The sequence below is a fragment of the Chiloscyllium plagiosum genome, unplaced genomic scaffold, assembly GCF_037043375.1.
Source record: "Chiloscyllium plagiosum isolate Xiang-an unplaced genomic scaffold, Cpla_swu_hap1 HiC_scaffold_33, whole genome shotgun sequence".
Taxonomy (NCBI): Eukaryota; Metazoa; Chordata; class Chondrichthyes; order Orectolobiformes; family Hemiscylliidae; genus Chiloscyllium; species Chiloscyllium plagiosum.
Window position 1 is genome coordinate 6,513,182 of NW_028270171.1, and position 26,382 is coordinate 6,539,563.

Consider the following 26,382-nt stretch of genomic DNA (forward strand, 5'->3'; position numbering starts at 1 on the left):
CAAATTAAAAGATGACGATCGTTTCCACTTGCTGTTTGAAGCTATATTCTACGCGGGGAATGAGCTAAAATGCAAGAGTATGGTTTTCTAAACGCGTTAGCGTCTGACGGAGAGGAGGGTGACGTGATGACATAAGAAGGCGACAAAGTGCGCATGCGGCTCTGGCTCTGGGAAGGTTGGAGGGAGACACAGGTAAGGAGTGTGTGTGACTGTGCGGGGGTTCTCTCAGCTGGCCTCCTGTCAGTTAATGCCCCTTCTCCTGCCCCATATTTGCCCTCTTTAATTGCATCTTCTCATCCCCGCCTCTTGTTTTTGCTTGCACCTTCTGTGTTAGCTCCCTCAGGACCCTCTCCCTCCTCTTCATTGAGGGGCTGTCTCTCCAAGCTTCTCCCATTGCTTTGTTTCTGCACCTGAGGTTGTTGTTATTAACCTGCCTGACCCAACCCTGCTCTGGTCATGGAGATGGGTTTGTACTGATCTGCCTGACCCTGCTCTTCTCATGGAGATGGGTTTGTAGTGATCTACCTGACCCTGCTCTTCTCATGGAGATGGGTTTGTACTGATCTGCCTGACCCTGCTCTTCTCATGGAGATGGGTTTGTACTGATCTGCCTGACCCTGCTCTGGTCATGGAGATGGGTTTGTACTGATCTGCCTGACCCTGTTCTGGTCTTGGAGAAGGTGGTTGCTGTGTGTTACAAGGGGCACTATCCTTAACCAGCCCTCTGTGTTCCGAGTTGGCATTACACTGGTCTTGTCTTTGTGCCTGTTCATTTTGCTTTATCTGACTTGAGTGGAAGATTTATTCTGCTGCATGAGCTGTTGTTTTTTTTTTAAAGGGAGTTTTTTACAAGCCTTTCCTCAGCAAGGTTGCACTCTGGGGTGCTGCAGGTTGAGGTGTGGTCTTTTGGGTGGAATATTAAACTAAAGCCCTGTCTGTCCTTTCAAGTAGTAGTGATGGCTCCCATGGCAATATGCTGAAGATGCTCAAGATCACTGGTGTCCGACCCAGTGTTCATCCCTCAATCAAACCCACTCAATAGATTGGTTATCCGATCATTTACATGTATCGGAACTTACTGCTTTTAAGTTAACTGTGGTTTCCCCTGTGTTACAGCGCAGGTTACACTTCAACAGCATCTACTTATAAAGTGCTTTTGGAGACTATGAAAGCTGGTGTATTAATCCAAGTATTTCTCCTCTTCCACATGTGAATTAGAAGCTATTAGAGCACACTGAATTGAACGCAAGATCTCTGCTGACATGTCAGTGTAGCCTTAAGCTTATTAACAGAGGTACAATCTTGTCTTTTGTGTAAATTGTTAATCTGAAGCCATGTCTGTTTGCTTGTGAGAATGTAAAAGGTGCTATTGCCCTATTGTGTGGTGGGAGGTTCATCTGGTATCTCGTATAAATTTCTGGAAGTCAAACAAAAATGTACACTTCTGTAGTGCCTTTCAGAGCATCATCCTAACTGAGCCACCCATGAAGTTTCACTGTCCTAATGTGCAAACTAGGACAGCCAATTTGTGCACAGCAAGCTCCCAGAATCAGCAATGTATGAATAGCCAGATAAGCTGTCTTAAGGATGGTAATTGAGCGATGATTAATGACCAGGAGACTAGAGAGACCTCTTGCCCCTTTTATTTTGACTGATGAAGGTTCTCTATCAGAGGATAGCTAGGGGTCTTTGTTTAATATCTTCCTGGATAGCAATGATCATCATCATCAGTGCAGCCAGTCTCTCAATTGCACAGGGAGTATTAACTAAAGCTGTGAGCTCCAGTCTGGAATTTTGGGATTTGAACCCACAACCACGGCCACCCACAGAGCCAAGATTGGCATGATCTTTAGCAGCTTTGTTCCATATAATATTTGGAAGCATGTTATGTCTCGGCTTGGTTATGTAGATGAAGTTTCACATTAAAGCTCTCACCTAATAATTATTTCTGAATTGTGGATTTGTACTAAATATATTGACGTCTTTGAGTCTGCAAACGATGTCATTGCTTTCAGAATAGTCGTTTCGACTTCCTCGCTTCTTCCAACCCTTGCCAAACAAAGGATGCTGCTGTTTTATTTTGCAAATGGTCTTGTGAAGAGGGATTTATAATAGTTAGATCGAAAGGACAATGTGGTGCAAAAATGCCATTTTGAAGAGATGATCTTGCTCTGTACCATTATAAAGGTTATCTGGTTTCCAGCATCTGCAGTCATTGTTTTTACACCATTATAAAGGTAACATGTGGATAGTGTAATACCTGGGACCTGCTAAAGGCAGAGTTATCTTAGCTTCTACAAATTGTTGGTTTGACCCCAGTTGGAATATTGTGGTCAGTTTTAGACACCTGGACTTTGGAAAGAGAAAGCAGAGGAGGGAATGAAGATATTAAACTGGCACTAGAGCTGAAAGATTTATTTATTTATTTAAAAATTCCCCATAATTAAATTGGAGTTGTTCACTTTCAAGAACAGATTAAGGGAATATTTTTGCAGATTGTCAAAGCAATTCAAGATTCTGAACAAAAAGTGCTTGTAGTGACAGAAGGTTGAGTAAGCACTCTGTGTTTTTTTTTTTAAAAAAAAATCTCTCAAAATGATCCAGAGACTGAGACAAATCTGTTTTGCCTGTTGGTTTTGGAATGCACTTGAGCATCTATTTTGGTTGCTGTCTGTGCACTGGTGATGCTGATGGAATACTGAACGTAGGGCTGGAAGAGGCTTCTGCGACATGAGCATTGGTATAGACTGTTTGAGCTGAATGACTTGTTCCTGTGTGAAAAGATTGAGTGCATGTGAAAATGCTGTCATTCTTAATTCAACCTTCAGTGAAGGGGGTGCGGGGTACTCAACGACAGAACTGTCAATCAAAGGATTCTATAGCTGCTCAGTCATTCGCACATGATTTGGAATATTTTGCAAATTTTAAAGGATATAGAAGTAGGGCAGGAGAATGGAGTTGATGTTAAAATCAAGCGTACTAAATGATGGTGCATACTGGAGGAGGCAATGTAACCTTTAATTTGTTCAGAGACTGAGCATATTGGCTAGGTCAGCATTTATTGTCATCTCTAATTGCCCCCTTAGTTGGTGGTGAGCTGCTGCTTTGCTCTATTGCAGGTCTTGGGGGTTTAGGAATATTATCAGTGCTGTTAGAAAATTCCAGGATTTTAACTCTGCAGCAGTGAAGGGACAGTGTTTTAGTTCCAAGTCTGGATGGACTGTGGCTTGAAGGGGAACTTGGAGGTAAGCAGTGTTTTCCTGTAGCTGCTGCCCTTGTTTTTCTAGGTGGCAGAAGTCGTGGGTTTGGAAGGTACTGCCTAAAGAGTTTAGGTGAGTTATTGCAGTGAACTTTGTACATGGTATACACTGCTGCCACTGTGCATCAGTGATGGGGTGAGTGGATGTTGAAGGTGGTAGATGGGGTGCCAATCAAGTGGAGCTACTTTGTACTAGTGGCATTAAGCTGCTTGAGTGTCGGAGCTGCACTCATCCAGGCAAGTGGGGAGTGTTCCATCACACTTCTCTTCCACTAATAGCCTCACGTTTACAGGATAGAGGATGAAGCAAACAAGATGCTGAGCCACAGTCAGAATACCTGGACAGAGTGGACATTGGGAAGATGTTTCCATTGGCAGGAGAGACTACGACCCACCATGGGTGGCATGGTGGCTCAGTGGTTAGCACTGTTGCCTCACAATAACAGGGAACCAGGTTCAGTTCCAGTGTCTGGCGACTGTCTGTGTGGGGTTTGCACACTCTCCCTGTGTCTGCCTAGGTTTCCTCAGAGTGTTCCGGTTTCCTCCCATAGTCCAAAGATGTGCAGGTTGGGTGAATTGCCCATGGGAAATTGCCCAGTGTTCAGGGATGTGTAGGTTAGGTGCATTGGTCAGGGGTAAATATAGAGTAAGGAATGAGTCTGTATGGATTACTCTTCAGAGAGTTGGTATGGACTTGTTGGGCCTAAGGGCCTGTTTCCACGCTGTAGAGATTCTATGTAGCAATCTAAGCACAAACTTAAAGGGAAAGCCCTTTAGAACGGAGAGGAGGAGAAACTTCTTCAACCAGAGAGTTGTGAATCTGTGGAACTCATTGCCCTGGAAGGCTGTGGAGGCCAGGTCATTGAGTGTATTTAAAACATGGTTCCTTTGGTCATCGAAGGTATCAAAAGTTATAGAGTGAAACTGGGAGAATGTGATTGGGAAAAAAACTGATCAGCCATGATTATATGGCAGAGTAGGCTTGATGGGCTGAATGGCCAAATTTCTGCTCCTTTGTCTTATGCTGTTAATTTGGGACTGAGCAGAGATGGCTTGATAATTTTGGGAAAAAAAATCTTTGTGGGGTGCTGTGGGCAGAAAGATTGTGGCTAATGTAGACTTGACAAAAAATTGGTGATCCCACCAGGAGTGGATCAGGGTACAGGTATTGGTTAAAGAAACGTGCATTAATGTGGCGCCTGTAATGACTGCGGATTCCCCAATAAATATGGCTGGGGGTAGGGGGTGGAAGTAGTAATTCCTCTTTGGAAAAAATGGGGATAGGCTCTTTCAGGAGTGGAGTTGGGATTTGGTTTCAGGTTTCGAGGAGAAAGTGAGGTCTGCAGATGCTGGAGATCAAAGTTGAAACTTTATTGCTGGAACAGCACAGCAGGTCAGGCAGCATCCAGGGAACAGGAGATTCGACGTTTCGGGCACAGGCCCTTCTTCAGGAATGGTTTCAGGTTTCACCTAATTAAAGATACAACTGTACATTTGATGTGAACGTGCAAGGTATAATTAGTGAATTTGCAGTTGACATGCAATGGATGATGTTCATATTGAGGAAGATGGTCTCTGGCTACAGTCTGATATTGATCAGCTGGTGAATTGGGAAGAGCAGATGGAATTTAACCCCAATAAGTGTGAGGTGCTGCATCTTGAAAGGTCTAATAAAGGAAAATGTACACAATGAATGGTAGGTCCCCAGGGAGTACTGGGGAACAAAAGGACCTTAGTATACAAATCTATAAATCCCCGAAGGTGTCAGCACAGGTAGACTGTGGTGAAGAAGGCATTTCTGATGCTTCCCTTCATTAAACAGGGTGTAGAGTATAGGAACAACAAAGTCTTGTTAAACTTTACAAAACATTGGTTAGGCCACACATGGAATACTGTGAGCAGGCCTGGGTGCCACATTATCAGAGGACATGATTGCACTGGAGAGGGTGTGAAGCAGATTCACCAGGATGTTGCTTGGGCTGGAAAATCTCCAATATTGGATAAGGCTGGATAGGCTGAGTTTGTTTCCTCTAGAGTAGAGGAGGCTGGAGGGGTATACCAAGTTGAGAGATATAGACAGATGGATCATAAATCTTTTCCCGAAGGCAGGTGTGTGTAAGCCTGGAGGGCATAAGTTGAAGGGGAGGAGTGAATGGTTTAGAGGAGATCAGAAAAAAAAAATCGTCCATGGCAGGGAAAAAATATGGACTGTGCTGCTTGAGAGGGTGGTGGAGATAAATACTCACAACATTGAAGTATCTGGATGAGCACTTAAAATGCAAGGGCATCATAAGCTGTGGACTAATTGCTGGTAAATAGGATTAGTGTAGATTGGTATTTGTTGGTTGGCATAGACATGGTGGGTCGCTTTTTAATGCTGTACGACTCTGGCCATCTCTGATAAATGTTTCTGAGAGTGCAGCACTCATTGTGGAACATCAACCCTGGATTTCTGCGCTCTACTCCTGGGGTAGGGACCTGAACGCACTGCCTTCTGCCTCCTGGCAAGTTTGCAATTATCAGAGCAATATTTGATGCATGTGGAGAATGTGGTGAACTTATTTCTGAGTTTACCACACAGTTAACCACTTCCCTTGCCTCACCGTTGTGGCAAAATTAACCGCCATATCCCAATATCTCAGGAAATCTTCTCTTGATTCAGGGGTATGCAACAAACACTTTTTTTTTGTTCAGATGTGTGTTTGTTAGAATGTAGCTTGTAATTGAACTGTGCCTGCAGTTTGTGCTTATCTTAATTCCTTTGTCCTCACCACTCCCTACCTCTGCAACGGCCAGCCCATCTTGTGCAACCCCCACTTCCTTTGACTCGCCAATGATGGCCATGCCTTCAGTTGCTTGCGCACATGTATCTGTGGTAAAAATTTGGGTGAGTCTTTGGTCAGCTGTCCTAATGTTCCCTTTGTGACTTTCTGTCCACGTTATGCCTGATCTTTCTCTAAAGACCCTTGGCATGTTCCACTTTGTTAATAATGCTGTATAAATGCAAATTAGCTTAAATCTAATTTGGAGGAGAGATGCTGTAAACAGCAGGGTTGATACTTTGAGCATTTTAAATTGTTGATTTGTATTAACCCTGAAAGGCAGCCTAACCACTTTTTTTCTTTTAAACATCATCTGCAGTATGAATGCTTGTTTGTTTTTCTGGGGTGTCACTGTGTGTTGGCAGTTGTCTGAAATCTTGAGGTGGTTTTGTTCATGTCTGTGCGTGCTGAGTGAGTGAATGTTAGAAAGCTTTTTAACCTTGGAAACCTTAAGTCCAGTTGTAAGAGCAAACTGGCTACATTTTCTTCAGTGCGGTATGTGGCACCCTGAACTGCTTGCTCTTACAACTACAACTTATTCAAAATATTCATTCCATGTCAAGCATGCAATCTAAAATGTTTTCCACGGGATTGCAGCCTATCCTTTACTATGGCGAAGGGTCCCGGAAAGTGGCTTTCCTTCCCTCTGCCCTTTTGTGGCTGCTGCTCCAAACTTCAGGCTGTTCCAAAGCACGTGGTCCTGGCTCTGGGAATGTGCCAGTCTATGACATCAGTCACTGACAGATCTTTACACTGGAGGCGAAGAGCAACCTGTATTTAAGATGATATACAAAAATAAGTTGTGGTGGTGGTGGTGACGGTAGCCTAATCATTCCAAGCCTTGAAGTGACTTGTGCCCATTACCTAGTTTTTGTTCTCCTCAAAAGATGGGTGTTGTCGGGATGATGGGGCTCAGCGTGAGAGCGTGTGTCAGTCATGATCCTATGGAGATCACTCTGCCCGTGGGTCAGACTGCTTCAGATTCCAATCTAGAGACTTGAGAGCACAAAATGTACCAAAGATCCTGCTTATAATTTGGGGAAGAGCAGGAGTATTCTCCTCCATGTTCAATATACAACTATTCCCTAATCTACATCAACTTTTTTTAATTTAAATTAATTATTACATTGTCATAGGATCATTCCTGCCTTTTAACAGTGACTGACTGCAGTTAATGTTTCTTTTAAGCTGCCGTAGACATGAGTAATCCTGTTTCTTTCACTTTTCCAGTTTGCTAAATTGGAGGTTGTTTATCTGTAGTAAAAATCAGGAAAAGACAAAAGGAGCTCCCAAATCTCCCATAGTCTTTAAATTGCAACATCTGGGTTTTTCTCCTCCTGGCTTGCTGAAACCTGACCCACTGTCTGACTGGATCCTGTAGGATTCCTGAACAAAAGGTCACTTATACAAGTTCCACTTGCCAAAAGTGACTTTTTTTAAACAGAATTGTTGACACAGGAACGATTTAACTCCATACCACTCTGTTAATAAAACTGCTGCAAGTAACTGGTGCAACGTTAACCCAAAATTAACCTAGTTTGGATGAATTCTGAATTTGTATCTGTTGTATAGAACAAAGAAAACTTACAGCCCAGGAACAGGCCCTTCAGCCCTCCAAGCCTGAGCCAATCCAAATGTACTGTCTACACCTGTTGGTCAATTCCTAAGCATTTGTATCCTTCTGCTCCCCACCTACTCATGCATCTGTCCAGATGCATCTTAAATGAATCTCCCATGCCTGCCTCTACCACCTCTGCTGGCAACGCATTCCAAACGCCCACCACCCTCTGTGTGAAGTGCTTGCTGCGTGTGTCCCCCTTAAACATTCCACCTGTCGCTTTGAAAGCGTGACCTCTCATATTGAATCCTTCACCCTGGGAAAAAGCTTGTCTCGATCCACCCTGTCTATACCCTTCATGGTTTTGTAAATCTCCATAATAATCCACCCTCCGTCTTTTATTCTAAAAATAAACCTAACCTACTCAACCTCTCTTCATAGCTAATTGAATGTTAACCCAAAACTAACCTAGTTTGGACAAACTCTAAATTTGTACATATTGTATAGAGCAAAAGACTCCAATGAAAGTGTTCTGTTAAATAAAAAACCGGAGTCTGGCTCAGTGTTTGGGGTGGTGCTGGGGGCTAGGGAGTTAAATTGGTGTCCCCTTAGTTACTGACTCTCCACTGGAAGCCACTTTTCTTATTTACTGAAGGTTTCTCTTATCAAATTTCACTCTCGCATGGTTAGATTGATTCTTAGTTGAAGGTCTTCATTGCAAAGCTTTTTGCGTCCTATCTAAAGCCTTGACTCCTGGTGCCTTGAATCTGGAGTGTACACCTCAATGTTGGGGTCTAACCAGACACGTTGGCCTGACATCTACTTAGTGTAGAATCATAATCATGGCGTTGTAAAGCATGGAAACAGAGCCTTAAGCCCAACTTATCCTTGCCAACCAGATATCCTAAATTAATCTAGTTCCATTTGCCAGCATGTGGCTGATATCCCTCACAACTCTTCCTATTCATATACCCATCCAGATGCCTTTGAAATGTTGTCATAGTACTAATCATTGTTGTGGTTCTGTTCGCTGAGCTGGGAATTTGTGTTGCAGAAGTTTCGTCCCCTGTCTAGGTGACATCCTCAGTGCTTGGGAGCCTCCTGTGAAGCGCTTCTGTGATGTTTCCTCCTGCATTTATAGTGATTTGTATCTGCCGCTTCCGGTTGTCAGTTCCAGCTGTCCGCTGCAGTGGCCGGTATATTGGATCCAGGTCGATGTGCTTATTGATTGAATCTGGATGAGCGCCATCCCTGTAGGAATTCCCTGGCTGTTCTCTGTTGGCTTGTCCTATAATAGTAGTGTTGTCCCAGTCAAACTCATGTTGCTTGTCATGAGTGTGTGGCTACTAAGGATAGCTGGTCGTGTCGTTTCGTGGCTAGTTGGTGATCATGGATGCGGATCGTTAGCTGTCTTCCTGTTTGTCCTATGTAGTGTTTTGTGCAGTCCTTGCATGGGATTTTGTACACTACATTGGTTTTGCTCATGCTGGGTATCGGGTCTTTTGTCCTGGTGAGTTGTTGTCTGAGAGTGGCTGTTGGTTTGTGTGCTGTTATGAGTCCTAGTGGTCGCAGTAGTCTGGCTGTCACTTCAGAAATGTTTTTAATGTATGGTAGTGTGGCTAGTCCTTTGGGTTGTGGCATGTCCTCATTCTGTTGTCTTTCCCTTAGGCATCTGTTGATGAAATTGCGGGGGTATCCGTTTTTGGCGAATGCATTGTATAGGTGTTGTTCTTCCTCTTTTTGCAGTTCTGGTGTACTGCAGTGTGTTGTGGCCCTTTTGAACAGTGTCTTGATGCAACTACTTTTGTGTGTGTTGAGGTGGTTGCTTTCATAGTTTAGGACTTGGTCTGTGTGTGTGTGGCTTTCCTGGTGAATTCTCCGTTCAGTGTTCTCTGTACCATCACATCTAGGAATGGGAGTTGGTTGTCCTTTTCTTCCTCTCTAGTGAATCGGATTCCTGTGAGTGTGGCGTTGATGATCCGGTGTGTGTTCTCTATTTCTGTGTTTTTAATGATTACAAAGGTATCATCTACATATCTGACCCAGAGTTTGGGTTGAATTTGCGGTAAGACTGTTTGTTCTAACCTTTGCATTACCGCTTCTGCAATGAGTCCAGAGATGGGTGAGCCCATGGGTGTGCCATTGATTTGTTCATATATTTGGTTGTTGAATGTGAAGTGTGTTGTGAGGCACAGGTCCAGTAGTTTGAGTATGCCGTCTTTGTTAATGGGATCAACGTCCTGTTGTCTGTTCTGTATGTCGAGCAGGTTGGCTATTGTTTCTCTGGCTAAGGTTTTGACATGACCAGCTATCCTTAGTAGCCACACACTCCGATGACAAGCAACATGAGTTTGACTGGGACAACACTACTATTATAGGACAAGCCAAACAGAGAACAGCCAGGTAATTCCTAGAGGCATGGCATTCATCCACAGATTCAATCAATAAGCACATCAACCTGGACCCAATATACCGACCACTGCAACGGACAGCTGGAACTGACAACCGGAAGCGGCAGATACAAACCACTACAAATGCCGGAGGAAAGATCGCAGAAGCGCTTCACGGGAGGCTCCCAAGCACTGAGGATGTCACCTAGACAGGGGACGAAACGTCTGCAACACAAATTCCCAGCTCAGCAAACAGAACCACAACAATGAGCACCCGAGCTACAAATCTTCTCCCAAACTTTGAATTGTACTAATCACTCTAACTTCCTCTGGCAGCTTCTTCCTTACAGATGTCTTGAAGTGATTTTTTATTTCTTGAAAGGTGGTGTTGTTTAAGAACAGTTGTTTTATAGCCCTGTCTTGGTGTCACTAGTATCTAGAAATGTCTCAATTTCTGTCTTGAGTATGCTCCATTAGAGCTTCTATAGCCCTCTAGAATACAGGTATTTAGCGAGTTTTGAGAAGACTCTTAGCTCTGGATGTAGGTTTGTTAGCTGAGCTGGAAGGTTCAATTTCAGATGTTTCGTCTCCATACTAGTAACATTGGTGAGCCTCCTGTGAAGTTTCATTCGGAAGCTCACTGATCTTGCCCAGTATAGTGACAAAATATCTGAAAATGTACCTTCCAGCTCAGCGAGCAAACCTACAACCATACAGATACTTGTTTGAGAACTGCCCCAAAAAGCTGAATGGTCTCCTCCTATTCTGTAACTAGTCCATGGTTCTAGTGATTTTTGTGCCCATTTTTGATTCTTGTTTTTGTTTTCCAATCTTTCTCCCACCATCCCAGCCCTCCACAGGCAGCTACACGTCTGGAACGATGATGACTGATATGGTTGACAACCACCGGGAGAGCTGGGATTCTCTCATCTGTGCCGTGGAGAAGTACCGCAAACAGACGGGCAACGATGTGGTCCTTCTCACGGCATACCGGCCGAAGCTGCAGTCCAACCTTGCCTATGCAGTCCACGGGACAGGGGCCCTCTCAGAAGCCACAAAGCAGTACTTGGACGACATTGCAGTTTTCCACAAGACCTCCGCTTACACCAACAGTGTGATCCCAGTGCCCAACAGCAAGAAAGCCTCCGGGCAGGACGAGCATGCTTCTGAGGCCTTCTCCAAGAGCTACCCGTCCATTTATGGTGAGGGTGACTTGACAACTGATGATCAGGGTCTGGCCAATCCAGGACCAATGACCGAGCGTGGCCCTGAGACGGCAGAAACAGAGGAGAGGACGGCCTCTGTATCAGAGAGAGAAGCGGACAGATGTAGCTTAAATGATACTTCAGGTAAAAGAAAAGGAGAAAGAGTTGATTTATTATTGTCACACATACTGAGATACAGCGGAAAGTAGTGTTTTCTCTGCTAACCAGATAAATCATGACTTCAGTATAGCAGCACAATAGAATAGAATGCAGAATATAATGCTCTTAAAATCATCGTCTTCAGTTTCTACATCAGATGGGTCTAGGTGGTTTTTCTTAGGTAATTATGGATAACCAATTAATGCTGGTCCAGCAAGTGATCACCTTTCTTTATTTAAAAAAAATGGACAGATCCAACAATTGGGATGTACCAAAATCTCCCGATTTAGGAGATGAAGGTTATGTGGCTGGAGGAGGTTTCATGGGGGAAAAGAGATCAAAGACCTTAAACCTCGCACCTTCCAAGAACCTTTTACACATCTCACTTTTTTAAAGTTGATTTGACAAAGCTTTGGTTATCTTTTCTCCTAAAGTAATTGTGCCTCTGTCAAACTGAGTTTCTGGGTCCTCCTCAGTCCAAAGGACTGTTGAACTCCCAATCTGGGTTCCGAGATGGCAAATAGACCAGTATGACCTGACCTATATAAGACCATAACATGTAGCAGCAGAAGTAGGCCATTCAGCCCATCAAGTCTGTTTTGCCATTCAATGAGACCATGACTGATTTGATAATCCTTGACTTCACTCTCCTGCCTTTTCCCTATAACACTCGAAACATTACTGATTTTAAACTGCCCCTCTCAGCCTTGAATATAGTTAACGGCCCAGTCTCAACAGCTCTCTCAATAAAGAATTCTGCAGATTCGTTAACATCTGAAGAAATTCCTCAAACTGTCTTAAATGGGCAACCCCTTATTCGGAGATTTTATTCTGATTCTACACACCCCTACAAGGTGAAACAACTTTTCTGCTGAAGTGCAGAAGAATCTTGTATGTTTCAGATGAGATTACCCTCCTGCTTCTATATTCCAACAAGTATAGACCCATTCCACTCCACCCCTCCTCCTAAGACAGTCTTTGCATACATGGTAACAGCTGAGTGAACCTTCTCTGGACTGCTCCAATGCTTAAAATATCTTTTCATAGGTATTAGACCCAAAACTGTTCCCAGTAATCCATCTGCAGTCTGACCAGTGCCTTGTATAGTTTTAGCAAAATCTCCTTACTTTTATACTCATTTTCCCCTTTGAAATAAAGACCGACATTCCGTTTGCCTTCCCTACTACCTGCTAAACTCGGATGCTAGCTCTTTGTGACTTCGTAGACAAAATCTCTTCTGTTGATTTTCTGCAGTTGTTCCTCATTTAATTAATACCCATCTCCTCTATTTTTGCCCGTTTGCTTAACCTGTCTATATCCCTTTGCAGACAGTGTCTTCCTTAGCACTTGCCTTCCTATTTTTGTCCTCCTCCCCCCTGGCTGTTGTATATTCGCTTTCCTCTTGAGTCATTCATATATAGTAAATTAATTGCAAATGGTTCCCGGACAGACAGAATTGAAGGATTGAAGAAGTGAGCCTTGATCTTAAGATAAAATCACGACAATAGGATCAAACCCCATGGAATTTAAAACAAAATTGTTCATGTAATGCAGACTGGGCCAGCATTTGTTATCCATTCCTGATTGCCCTTCAGGGAGGTGGTGAGCTGTCTCCTTGAGCCACTGGAGTGTTAAGGTACATAAACAGTGCTTTTTAATGGCTTGATGCAGCTGTGCAGCTTTCTGCACCATCTCTGGGGCTGGGTGAGAGACCAACACGTTGCTGTGGTTCTGGAGTCATGTACAGGCCAAACTGGGATAGGATGGCAGATTTCCACTAGTGGGTTCTCCAGGTCCAGCTTTTAATTCCAGATTATTTTCATTGAATTCAAGTTCCACCTGCTTCCCGACCTGGATTTGAACACCATAGCATTCGTCTTGGTCTCTAGATTGCTAAACTAGTGTCAATGGTTTGTTTTTTTTTAAAAAGAAAGGACTAAGTTTGGGCAGAAATATTTTGCACAAAAGTTGCATGAAATTAACTCTATGGGAGAGGTGCAAACCTTATTATCTATTCAAAGAAAAATTGGAAATTGTGATGAGGTCTGTGTCGGGTCTTTCCTGATAACTGTCCATCTTGAATGGTATTGACTTTGTTTTAACCTGAGGATCTGGTGTTGCATTTTGTTTCTTTGCTGTTTTCCACATTTGAGCGCGTGCTGGGGAAACTATTCACTGACTTTGAAGGCACAGAATGATTTAAAAAAATTGTAGGAGAGAGTGAGAGGTCATTTGGCCCATGTCTGCATCAGCACCTTCAAAGTACATTCCTGTTGCTCCCACTTCCCTGTTCTTTCCTCGAATCCTCTTCTATTTTGATCTTGAGGTTAAACATCTTGTGGGCGGCACGGTGGTACAGTGGTTAGCACTGCTGCCTCGCAGCGCCAGAGACCCGGGTTCAATTCCCGCCTCAGGCGACTGACTGTGTGGAGTTTGCACGTTCTCCCCGTGTCTGTGTGGGTTTCCTCCGGGTGCTCCGGTTTCCTCCCACAGTGCAGGTCAGGTGAATTGGCCATGCTAAATTGCCCGTAGTGTTAGGTAAGGGGTAAATGTAGGGGTATGGGTGGGTTACGCTTCGGCGGGTCGGTGTGGACTTGTTGGGCTGAAGGGCCTGTTTCCACACTGTAAGTAATCTAAAATCTATCTTGATTTTTTTGTTTGTTTTTATTGTTTTACTTTTTTTAATTGTAGCTCCAGTTACTATGGGTAGGCCCAGGATCTCCCTGCATTAAATCTGCTTGAACTGAGACTGAAAGCAGTTTAGAAAATAATCCCCCAAACAGGGAAATGGTGTTGCACTGCATAAATGTGCCCCCACGCACTTCAGACCTCCACTGACAGCACTGTAACTGGGTGCACTGAGCCAGGATGTCCACTTTGTAATTAATCTTGAAGAATAAACTGCCTGAATCCCTTCAAAGTGAATTGGGTATCCCTGGTACCTGATATGATGGAAGTCACATTATCCTGGATCATCTTTCACAAGTCCGTGCAGAGCTGCTAATCTGGGAAAGGCTGCCTCAGCTTGCATTCCACTAAACTGGCACGACAGGGTCAGATTTACACTTGGTCTGGATAAACATGACCCCCCCCCCCCCCCCCCCCTCCACTGCCAACTCCCTCTTGCATTAAGTCCGAGAAGCTAGCTCCCACACGAACAATATCTTTTCGGTCGCCTCCCGCTTAATCTTGCGCCTTTCCCCAGTTAATGTTTGCTACTCATGGCATACAATGCATGTTTTCCAAATGTTAATTTTCCCCTCCTTTCTCCCCGAGTGAGTGGTGGGTGAGGCTGTGGGAGTGTTGGTTAGACCAGGAGAGCAGCTGTACTCATTCCCTCCGTGTCCATGGGAGCTCATGACCACACTTTGGGGGGAGGGGAAGGGGGAGGGAACCCCCTCCCCCAATAGATGTTTGCACACAGCTAAAGGCCTTTGAGATCTGAAGTGATCATCACTGCAAACCAAATGCAGTTGCTGTTGCCTGGAGTGAGACTGAATATTTAGCCCTGTCATGTTACTGTACCCTTTCCAGTTTTGATTCAAGAAATAATGTGCATTAAACCGTCTCTTCTAAAAACTTCCCTGATGTTTCCAAGTGTTAGCAGCCGACTGATTGTCTGTCTGTTTAAGTGCAGTCATTGTAATCGAGGAAACTCTGCAATCGGTTTGTACGCAGTAACCTCGAACAGTCAGCTAATCTATTTCTGAGACATCGGTTGAGGGATAAATACTGGTCAGAATGTCAGGGTAAGACCAACATTGCAGCACTCCCATGGTACTACCCTGCATTGTCAGGCAAGGTGTTAAACTCCGAGAGGGTTGCTCCAAGCCGTAGTGAAGTGTAGTGATTGGGACCAGGCGGATCTTAGAACATAGAAGAATACAGCGCAGTACAGGCCCTTTGGCCCTCGATGTTGCGCCGATCCAAGCCCACCTAACCTATACTAACCCACTATCCTCCATATACCTATCCAATGCCCGCTTAAATGCCCATAAAGAGGGAGAGTCCACCACTGCTACTGGCAGGGCATTCCATGAACTTACGACTCGCTGAGTGAAGAACCTACCCCTACTTCAGTCCTATATCTACCCCCCCTTAATTTAAAGCTATGCCCCCTTGTAATACCCGACTCCATACGCGGGAAAAGGTTCACACTGTCAACCCTATCTAACCCCCTAATCATCTTGTACACCTCAATCAAGTCACCCCTAAACCTTCTTTTCTCTAATGAAAACAGCCCCAAGTGTCTCAATCTTTCCTCATACGATCTTCCTTCCATACCAGGCAACATCCTGGTAAACCTCCTCTGCACCCGTTCCAGTGCCTCCACATCCTTCCTATAGTATGGCGACCAAAACTGCACACAATATTCCAGATGCGGCCGCACCAGAGTCTTATACAACTGCATCATGACCTCAGGACTCCGGAACTCAATTCCTCTACCAATAAAAGCCAGTACGCCATATGCCTTCCTCACTGCACTATTTACCTGGGTGGCAACTTTCAGAGATCTGTGTACATGGACACCAAGATCCCTCTGCTCATCCACACTACCAAGTATCCGACCATTAGCCCAGTACCCCATCTTTTTGTTATTCTTCCCAAAGTGAATCACCTCACACTTAGCTACATTGAATTCCATTTGCCACCTTTCTGCCCAGCTCTGCAGCTTCTCTATGTCCTGCTGTAACCTGCCACATCCTTCCTCACTGTCAACAACTCCTCCGACTTTCGTATCATCCGCAAACTTGCTCACCCAACCTTCTAACCCCTCTTCCAGGTCATTTATAAAAATGACAAACAGCAATGGTCCCAAAACAGATCCTTGCGGAACACCGCTAGTGACGGCACTCCATGAAGAAACTTTGCCATCAACTACTACCCTCTGTCTTCTTCCATCCAGCCAATTCCTAATCCAAACCTCCAACTCACCCTCCATGCCATATCTCCGTATTTTCTGCAGTAGCCTACCATGGGGAACCTTATCAAACGCCTTACTAAAATCCATATATACCACATCTACCGCTTTCCCCTCATCAACCTCCTTCGTCACCTTTTCAAAGAATTCAATAAGGTTTGTGAGGCACGACCTGCCCTTCACAAAACCATGCTGACTATCCTTGATCACATTATTCCTATCCAGATGTGCATAAATCCTATCCCTTACAATTCTCTCTAAGACTTTGCCCACAACAGAAGTGAGACTCACCGGCTTTTGTTACTAGGGTTATCCCTACTCCCCTTTTTGAACAAGAGAACCACATTTGCTATCCTCCAGTCTTCTGGCACTACTCCAGTAGACAAAGAGGACATAAAAATCAAGGCCAATGGCTCTGCAATCTCCTCCCTTGCTTCCCAGAGAATCCTAGGATAAATGCCATCAGGCCCAGGGGACTTATCTATTTTCACCTTTTCCAGGATTTCCAACACCTCTTCTCTACATACCTCAAAGCCATCCATTCTACTTATTTGTGACTCAGTATTCACATCGACGACAATACCCTGTTCCTGAGTAAATACTGAAGAAAAGTATTCATTCAGTGTCTCCCCAATCTCTTCCGCCTCCACACGCAACTTCCCACTACTATCCTTGACTGGACCTATTCCTACCCTAGTCATTCTTTTATTCCTAACATACCTATAGAAAGCCTTAGGGTTTTCCCTAATCCTACCGACTAAGGACCTTTCATGTCCCCTCCTTGTTGAGTTCGGGATCCTTGATTGGGCCGATTGGGAAGGCCTGGCTGACCAATATTGATGGGATTTAGAATCTCCTCCTCCATTCAGATAATTGAGCTGGCCAGCCAGCTCAATGTACTATGCACAAGTAAATAAACACATCAGCTACTACAGTTTGGGAATTCTAATATAATTTTGAAGGGGTTTGTGAATACGTGACTCTGGGCTACCCAAAAGAATAAGTCTCTAAGTGAGCTATTATGTATTTATCAGGGATGTGAGGGCTGTTGGATAGGGCAGAAAATCCAGCTACATCTGCACAGCGAGACAGAAGTTAATAGCCTGTAGTTAGTTCAACATGAATGAGCTTCCAGCCTGAACTTACTTAATAGGGACTCTTTAGTTCTCTGGCTTATCTGCTGGTCTGTTATCTGTGTTTATACTTTTTTTAAAAAAACCAACCAAGCTGATTTCAATAGCAGATGAGTGGAGATTTGTTTATACTATAAAAGCAGTTGGCTCACTCACTGCATAACCTGTGATTGTGAAATGTGCCCCATTCCTTTTTTAAAAAAAAACTCTGCCTGCTACTTTTGATTCTTGATTAACCATTTCCCATGTACTTTTCTTTTCACTCTCTCCTGCCAGTCAGTGTTCACAGCTCTGCTGCCTGTATCCTCATTTTCACATGTTTCACTGTCCCAATATCAAAGTTTTGTTCTGGCAATCCCTCCATCGCCTGGCTATGTCACCTCCTCTACCCCTACACTCCCAATTCTGACCACTTGTGCTTCACTGAACTTTCACTGTACCTTTTTATAGGTCCCAAAATTCACTTTCAAAAGCCAGAAGAGCAGATTAGATTAGATTACAGTGTGGAAACAGGCCCTTCGGCCCAACAAGTCCACACCGACCCGCCGAAGCGAAACCCACCCATACCCCTACATTTACCCCTTATCTAACACTACGGGCAATTTAGTATGGCCAATTCACCTGACCCTGCACATCTTTGGACTGTGGGAGGAAACCGGAGCACCCGGAGGAAACCCACGCAGACACGGGGAGAACGTGCAAACTCCACACAGTCAGTCGCCTGAGTCGGGAATTGAACCCGGGTCTCTGGCGCTGCGAGGCAGCAGTGCTAACCACTGTGCCACCGTGCCGCCCACCAGATTAATAGAATTCCAAAATCCCTACAGTTTGGAAGCAGGCCATTCAGCCCATTGTGCACTGACCCTCCGAAGAGCATCCCATCCAGACTCGCCCACCTATCCTATCCCTGTGTCCCTGCATTTCCCATGGCCAATCCACCCTCATCTGCGCATCTTTGGATTGTGGGAGGAAACCAGAGCACTCTGAGGAAATCCACGCAGGTGTAGGGAGAAGGTGCAACCTCCACAGAGACAATCTCAAAGTCAAGGCAGAGGTAGACTCTTGGTCAGCGAAAGGGTCAAAGGTTACTGGGATAGGTGAGAATGTGGAGAAGTTCAATCAGCCATTATTTTTATTGAATGATGAAGCAGGCCTGTGGGCTGAGTGGCCTACTCCTTTGTATGGGACTAAAATGCATTCCCTAAACTGCTCCACCTCTCTCCTTAAGACCTCAACCAAGCTTTTTGTCATTGTCCCTAATATCTCTTTCAGTGGCCCGGTGTCAAATTTTATTTGATGCTTCTGATAAAGGTCTATAGAATGTTTTACTGAGGATGGTACAAAGAACAAGCCATGGCTTGAACTCCTAGCATTTGACCAGATGCCCCAAATGTTGGCAAATGTCCCACTTAGGAGCAGAATCAGGCCATTTGGGCCAGCTCTACCATTTGATTGTGGCTGACCTGTTTCTCAACCCCATTCTCCTGCCTTCTCCCTTACTAATCGGGGACCTATCTATCTCTGCCTTAAACACACTCAATGGCTTGGCCTCCCCAGCCCGCTGATGATGAGTTCCACAGATTCCTCACCCTCTGGCTGAAGAAATTCCTCCTCCCCTCAGCTTGAAAGGGTCATCCCTTCACTCTGAGGCTGTGTCTAGTCTCTCCTACTAGAGAAAACATCTGGTCCATGTCCATTTTATCAAGGCCACACAGTATTTTGGGATTTTCAATTCGACCCCTCCTCCTCCTAAACCCCATCGAGTACAGATCCAGAGTCCTCGCGTGACAAGCCATTGACTCCCAGGATCATTCTTGTGAACCACCTCTTGGTCTCTCTCCAACACCAGCGTTAGTTGTGGGGCCCAAGGCTGCTCACAATATTCCAAATCAAAGTCTGACCAGACCCTTGTACAGCCTCAGCAGTACATCTCTGCTCTTGCATTCAAGTCCTCTTGGAATGAATGCAAACATTGCATTTGCCCTCCTAATTGCCAATTGGCCCTGCATGTTAACCTGAAGAGAATCCTGAACTGGGACTTCTAAATCCCTTTTGTGCTTCAGGTTTCCAAAGCCTTTCCCTGTTTAGAAAGTGGTCTGTGCTTCTATCTTTCCTAACAAATTGTACAACCTCACACTGTGCCACATTGTATTCCATCTGCCACTTCTTTGCTCACTCTCCTAGCCTGTCCAAATCCTTCTGCAGCCTCCCCATTTCCTCAGCATTACTTTACCCTCCAACTATCTTTGTCATCCACAAACCTAGCAACAATACCCTCAATTCCTTTATTCAGCTTGTTAAAGTATAACGTGAATAGTTGTGGTCTTGACACCTGATCCCATGCAGAACTCTACTGGTCATTGGCTGCCATCTTGAAAAAGACTTGGTTATCCCCACTCTCTCTGCCTTCTGCCATTCAGCCAATTCTCTGTCTATGCTAGAACTTTGCCACTAACACATTGGGCTTTTATTTAGCAGCCTGCTGTGTGGCACCTTGTAAAATGCCTTCTGGAAATCCAAATAGATCATGTCCACTGACTCTCCTTTGTCTAACTTGCTTGTTACCTCAGAATTCTAACAGATTTAGATTAGATTATATTAGATTAGATTAGATTAGATTACAGTGTGGAAACAGGCCCTTCGGCCCAACAAGTCCACACCGACCCGCCGAAGCGCAACCCACCCATACCCCTACATTTACCCCTTACCTAACGCTACGGACAATTTAGCATGGCCAATTCACCTGACCTGCTCATCTTTGGACTGTGGGAGGAAACCGGAGCACCCGGAGGAAACCCACGCAGACACGGGGAGAACGTGCAAACTCCACACAGACAGTCGCCCGAGGTGGGAATTGAACCCGGGTCTCTGGCGCTGTGAGGCAGCAGTGCTAACCACTGCCACCGTGCCGAGTAGATACTACTATACTGTGGAAACAGGCTCTTCAGCCCAACAAGTCCACACCGACCCTCCGAAGAGTAACCCACCCAGACCGGCACGGTGGCACAGTGGTTAGCACTGCTGCCTCACAGCGCCAGAGACCTGGGTTCAATCCCCGCCTCCGGTGAATGACTGTGTGGAGTTTGCACGTTCTCCCCGTGTCTGCGTGGGTTTCCTCCGGGTGCTCCGGTTTTCTCCCACAGTCCAGAAATGTGCTGGTTAGGTAAACTGGCCATGCTAAATTGCCTGTAGTGTTAGGTGAAGGGGTAAATGTATGGGTGGGTTGCACTTCGGCGGGTCAGTGTGGACTTGTTGGGCCAAAGGGCCTGTTTCCACACTGTAAGTAATCTAATCTAATTAAATGACCCACTTCCCTCTGACTAATGCACCGAACACGATGGGCAATTTAGCATGGCCAATTCACCGGACCTGCACATCTTCGGATTGGGGGAGGAATCCAGAGCACTCGGAGGAAACCCACGCAGACACTGGGAGAATGTGCAAACTCCACACACAGTTGCCCGAGGCTGGAATTGAACCTGGGTGTTTGGCACTGAGGCAGCAGTGCTAGCCACTATGCCGCCCCAATTTAAACATTTGATGTGGGGTTTGAACCTCAGTCCCCAGAACATGACCTGGATTTCTAGATTAACAATACCACTCAGCCATTCCACGAGGACATCCACCATATGTCAGGCTTGACGATCCCTTGACAAAGGTGTGCTGACTCAGCCCTATTTTTACCATGCACTTCCAAGCATTCCGCAATCTCCTCTTTAATAATGGAATCCAAAATTTTACCAATGAGTGAGGTCAGGCTAACTGACCTATAGTTTCCTGTCTTCTGCCTCCCTCCCTCTATTTTAATCTGTGTATTAGCCATTTTCCAATTCGTTGGGACCCTCCCTGACTCCAGTGATTCCTGAAAGATCACCACCAATGCCTCCACAATCTCTTCAACTATCTCCATAGATTCCAAATATGCAGCATCTGCTATCCTGGACTCCTGGAAGACACTTGCCCTCATCTTTGAGGAGTAGCCAATAAGTTAGAGTTAACACTTTAATGCTTTGCATTTCAGTTCTGTCCTTTAGAAATAAACATTGTTCGTTTTGTTTTATGGCTTAACTGATCTGAGTCACAACTCTTATTAGTGATGTGGTTGGTTCTTAAGTGACATTTGTTTATGTAACTTCAGATCCCTCTGGTCCTCTGTATTTAAATTCTCACTTTCTAAGAACTGTATATAGTCTGTCTTATTCTTGCTGTCCAAAGCTGAAGTAGCTTATATTTTAGCTCTGTCAATGTGTATTCATCAATTGCGATCACATTCCCAAGGTTTATTAATGTCTTTGTTGTATACCTGCTCTACAATCTAGGGTCAGCCTATCATGTCAACAGGCATCTATCTAAATCTGATTGCCACTAGTTAGTTGCTTGCCTTAACCCCACTCGACTCCCAGTTTGGTGTTGGGTACAAATGTTGATGAACAGCAAAATGATCTTTACGCTGGAGTTTACTTTTTTTTGTTTTTTTCCTCCTTTCACTTCCAGCCATGTTCACAATGGATGAGGAATCAACCAGTCAGGACTGTGAGCCCTTCTTTGAATCTGACCTTGATGGAGAAAGCACAGATGGTAAGTAGACAGAGGTTTGATTGCTGTCCTGTAGAACCTGGTAGATGCTGCACAGTTGGAAGGAAGTTGGAGTTTATTCTAAGTAACAATTCATGAGAAGGTGTTTCTTGCATTGGCTGTATATGAGCTTCTTGTGTTTCTCATTCACTTGGAGAGGAGGAGTGGTTGAACATAAAGGAGCAAGGCTTGTTTATGTAATGCCTTTCACAATTATGGAATTGCTGTAATTCGTTGACATACTTTTCAAATCTAGTCACTTATTTTTACAATTGTAGGAATTGAGTTGAAGAATATGAATTTCTCCACCAGGAAATAGCAACCACTTTACCAGGCTTTAATCTGAGTTGTATTTTGGAGAGTTGTGACTTTATTTTTAATCCAACTTTGAAAAACATAGTGTGGGGGGGGGGGCAGCAGGGAGGGAGGAGAGTCCCAGAATGAGGGATGGCAGTGCATTGTGCCAAAGGCTTCAACATCTAACACTTGGGTGGAATATGTCCATGTTGGTTGATTGTCAGGACAGCACAGTGGCTCAGTGGCTAGCACTGCTGCTTCACAGTGCCAGGGACCCAGGTTCGATTCCAGCCTCTGGCGACTGCCTGTGTGGAGTTTGCGTATTCTCCCCGTGTCTGCATCTGTTTTCTGTGGATGCTCTGGCTTCCTCCCACAGTCGAAAGATCTGCATGCTGGGTGGATTAGCCATGGGAAATGCAGGGTTAGGAGGGTGGGTTTGGGTGGGATGCTTGTTGGCGGGTCGTTATGGACATGATGGGCCGAATGGCCTGTTCCCACAAAGTATGGAATCTATAATTTTATGACTAGCTGCTGGTGATGTTATGCAAGCAGTGTTGTGCATTGTTTGGACTATCGCTTGGAGCCACCCAGAGGCTGGATTAGTGACTGCATGCAAAAGATGGGTTAATGCATTAACAAAATGGTGCTTTGAATCGCAGGTCTGGAGCGATTCAGTGTGAATTAAATTTGGCTGCTCAGTTTTGCTTGTTTTGTGCCTGTGCCCAACAGATGGCAGTTTGAGCGAGGAACTCCCTGCCCGTTCTCAAACGTTGCCCCAAGCAAGGCATCACCAATATGCCAAGTCCCTGCCTGTGTCTGTCCCCATCTGGGGATTCAAAGATCTGAAGCCAAAGAAGTTCGCTGATGGGGACAATGAAGAAAGGGTAAGATGCCTTCTCTCCAGAATTGACGCTGTTCCTCAGGGGTGTAGTTGCGTATTGGTTACATTATTGCACTGGTAACCCAGAGATTTTTATAATTCAAATACTACAATGGGATTTCTGTTTCACAAATGAAATTTATGGGGTTTGTTATAAACTTCTTGGTTTTAAAACAAAATGTTGGTGTCAATGCAAGTGACCATAAGTGTCAAGGGCTTATGCCCGAAACGTCGATTTTCCTGCTCCTCAGATGCTGCCTGACCTGCTGTGCTTTTCCAGCACCACACCCTCGACCATAAATGTCAGACTTGGGAACATTACCCTTCCAGGAAAGCAACTGTCCTTGCCCATTCTACATCTGTGACTCCAGTCCCACACCAATGTGGTTGACTCTTGAGTTGCATACTGAAGTGGTCCAGTGAAACCCTTGTATCTAGTTTGAGTTGTACAATGAATATCGGCTTAGCCAGTGACACTCACATGAGTGGAGGAGGGGGAGCTCCTCTGCACCCCCATCTCCCTTTTGAGTGATGACTTTAAATGGAGGTGGTTGGGCGTTGGTTCAAGTTCAGCTGTAGTTTTCCCAACCAGTTGGGATAAAGTCTGCAATTCCTGGAAAAACACTCCAGTGCAATTGAACTCTGCCTGTGGGTAAGATCGAAGCTGTAGTGATAACCTTGCAGATTTTAACGTGGTTCTTTATGATCCACATCTGTACCTAACTGCACCCAGACATTATTTATAACCATCTATCAATAAGTGGTTTGGCATTATGGAATTAACATAGTGTTTGTACCAGGGCCCATTACTTTTGGTGCAAATATCCCTGACTGCTGCTCTGTAACATCACCTAACTGTACAGGCCTCAGGGCAGCCACTGAATATGGAGATAGAGTTACAGAAACACACTCTACCAGACAGTGGTCTCACTCTCCTCCAACAACAAGATCTCAATTTCTGCAGTGATCTTCTATGTCTATATTTTGAAAATTATTTCACTGAGTTCTAGTTGGGAGACGGTACTTCTGTCTGAGGGAAAGCTTCTGATTTTCATTGCAACTCTGCTGTTGCTCAGCTTCTACCTCACACCTAACATTGGCCTGTGTAGTTCTGACTTTTTTCCAAAAGGGTAGGTTACAGCAGGAATAATTGGATGGGCCTGAAATTCCAGAGCGACTTTCTGCAGGCCACAGGATTCCGCACACAATCCTCCACCTGATTTTTGTCTTCCCTCAACTGGTGTAACAGTAGAGACACCAATAAACTATGATTGGATGGTTGTGACTGGGATGGGTGGGAGGTGGAATTAAACAATACCCATATTCTTGATTATCCAGTGGCCCTGCTGAGAAGTGTAGACAAGATTTGACTTGGTTCCATTGCTAACGTGTAGTGAGCTATCACCTTGACTCTGGCATTTGGCCATTCTGTGCAGGGTACCAGAGCAATTCTGATGTCTGTAGAATTGCATCTAGATAGGAACTAATCCTTCAAGAAAGGAGAAACTTGGTATATTCCTCCTCCACCTGCAAAACCAATTCTGGACTCTTGCACATCCCTGATTTCCAGTGTGTGTGTGTGTGTTTATGTATGATACTCCTCAGGGCCATCAGGTGTGGTTTTTTAATATAGAACGCTGCTGTGAAGCACTTGGGGACATTTTTACCAAATTAACCACTGCATAGTTATACATTGTTCTTGTTCCCTCTGCCCATTGCTCCAGTCTTCCTAATGAGTGGTGAATAAGGAAAGTCGGCCTGCACCATGGCCAAGAGCAAAATGTTGGAAATCAAAAATAAACACTTGGGGCAAAATTTCTGGAGGATGTTCTGAGGGCTTGTGGAGCGAGAGCAGAGTTAACTTTTTTCTCATGTCTGGGTCCAAGGCTCCGATTGCTGAGTATCCTCAAGGTCCCTGATTGAGCTGCTTGGTGTCTTGCAGTTGTCTCTTGCTGTATCACTCACTAACTGACTTTTTTTTTTTGTCTGCAGTTGCCTTCACCAGATTTGGACAAGATTGCTGCTAGCATGAGGGCCTTGGCCATGAGTGTGACAGACGGCACTGAGATGTTTGGTGACCTCCCCCGTCCCCGACTCAACACCGGTGACTTTCAGAAACCCTACCGGAAGTACTAAAGCACTTTTCAATGCCACCACATGTTCCACCCTTCCCTCCCCTTCCTTTCTCCCTCCGTTCTACCCCTTACCCTGCCAAGTGCAACACTACAGGAACCCTTCCCGCAAGGAAAGTTGTTAACTGGCCCAGGGCTATGCCACGGGCCAGCCGCTTCATGTAGCATTAAGGTTACGTGTAACAAAAGACTGGCTAAGAAGTTGATTCAGTAACTTTTCAAAGATGAAGAAAGCAAGAAACTTTATAGTATATTTTTCTGGCAAAAGTGTGTAGCAGAGTGCCCAAGAATCGACTTTTAATGTTCCAACTTGTCCTTGTGTCTTTCTCCTCCTCCCAGCATGCTTTGTGATTTTTTTTTTAAAAAACCAGCTAACTGAGCCCTTTCATTATATTCAGACAAGAGCATGGTTCACAACAGAAGACCCTCAACAGCTCGCTCGCTCTCTCGCTCAACTGCAGATACCAATACGATCTTGCCAGTCCCACCAAGACAGGTGGTGCAAATCCATGCTGTTTTAAAAACAATTGGTTTTGTTTGGGATTATTGTCAACAATCCTCGTCCATGTTGCTTCTCCCCACCCCTCCAAAACAAAACCCTAATGGAATTCCATTTGAAGACAGCAGCTCCCTTCCCTGCATTCAGTGAGTGATGTGGTCACCGTTTCGGTTTTCAGCTGGCACTGATTTTGTTTTTTACAAAACTAAATAATTTCCACAAGAGATGTCTGAATCTGGTGTCTTGGTCACTTCCCTCTGCTTTGCTTTAATCTTGTTTTCTTAAAAAAACAAGCGTGAGCCAATAATTTTATTGCAAATCAGGACAAAGGGACTATCAGATGTCATTTTAGAATGAGGTTGACCTTTTGCTTATTACAAGGCAAATTCGGTTCAGCATGCCCAAATTTGCTAAGATTCTTTATGCTGCAGGACTTCTAGGTACTTGGCTGTGTTTATTCAAGTAATTGGGCGAATACGATATATAGCAAATGGTCTGGTCTGGTCTGGTCTGCTCACTCCTCATTCCCTAACGAACAAGCCCTGTGGGCAT

The 26,382-nt window shown here is 44.8% G+C and overlaps 1 protein-coding gene across 1 annotated transcript; it reads left to right on the plus strand.

Moving 5' to 3' along the window:
- Nucleotides 1-27: 27 nt before the first annotated feature.
- akt1s1 (AKT1 substrate 1 (proline-rich)) lies at nucleotides 28-26,056 on the plus strand. The gene is made up of 5 exons (XM_043679541.2): nucleotides 28-192; nucleotides 10,880-11,378; nucleotides 21,942-22,025; nucleotides 23,049-23,203; nucleotides 25,192-26,056. Exons 1-5 carry the CDS (start codon nucleotides 154-156, stop codon nucleotides 25,333-25,335), a joined length of 921 nt encoding a protein of 306 aa, XP_043535476.2. The 5' UTR covers nucleotides 28-153; the 3' UTR covers nucleotides 25,336-26,056.
- The last annotated feature ends 326 nt before the right edge of the window (nucleotides 26,057-26,382 follow it).

What these genes read in the sequence shown, in the direction of transcription:
- akt1s1 (XM_043679541.2), top strand. Translation starts at nt 154, where the DNA reads ATGCGGCTCTGGCTCTGGGAAGGTTGGAGGGAGACACAG. An exon ending in TGATGGAGAAAGCACAGATG is followed by an intron (nt 22,026 to 23,048) that starts GTAAGTAGACAG and finishes TGTGCCCAACAG; the next exon opens with ATGGCAGTTTGAGCGAGGAA. An exon ending in ATGGGGACAATGAAGAAAGG is followed by an intron (nt 23,204 to 25,191) that starts GTAAGATGCCTT and finishes TTTTGTCTGCAG; the next exon opens with TTGCCTTCACCAGATTTGGA.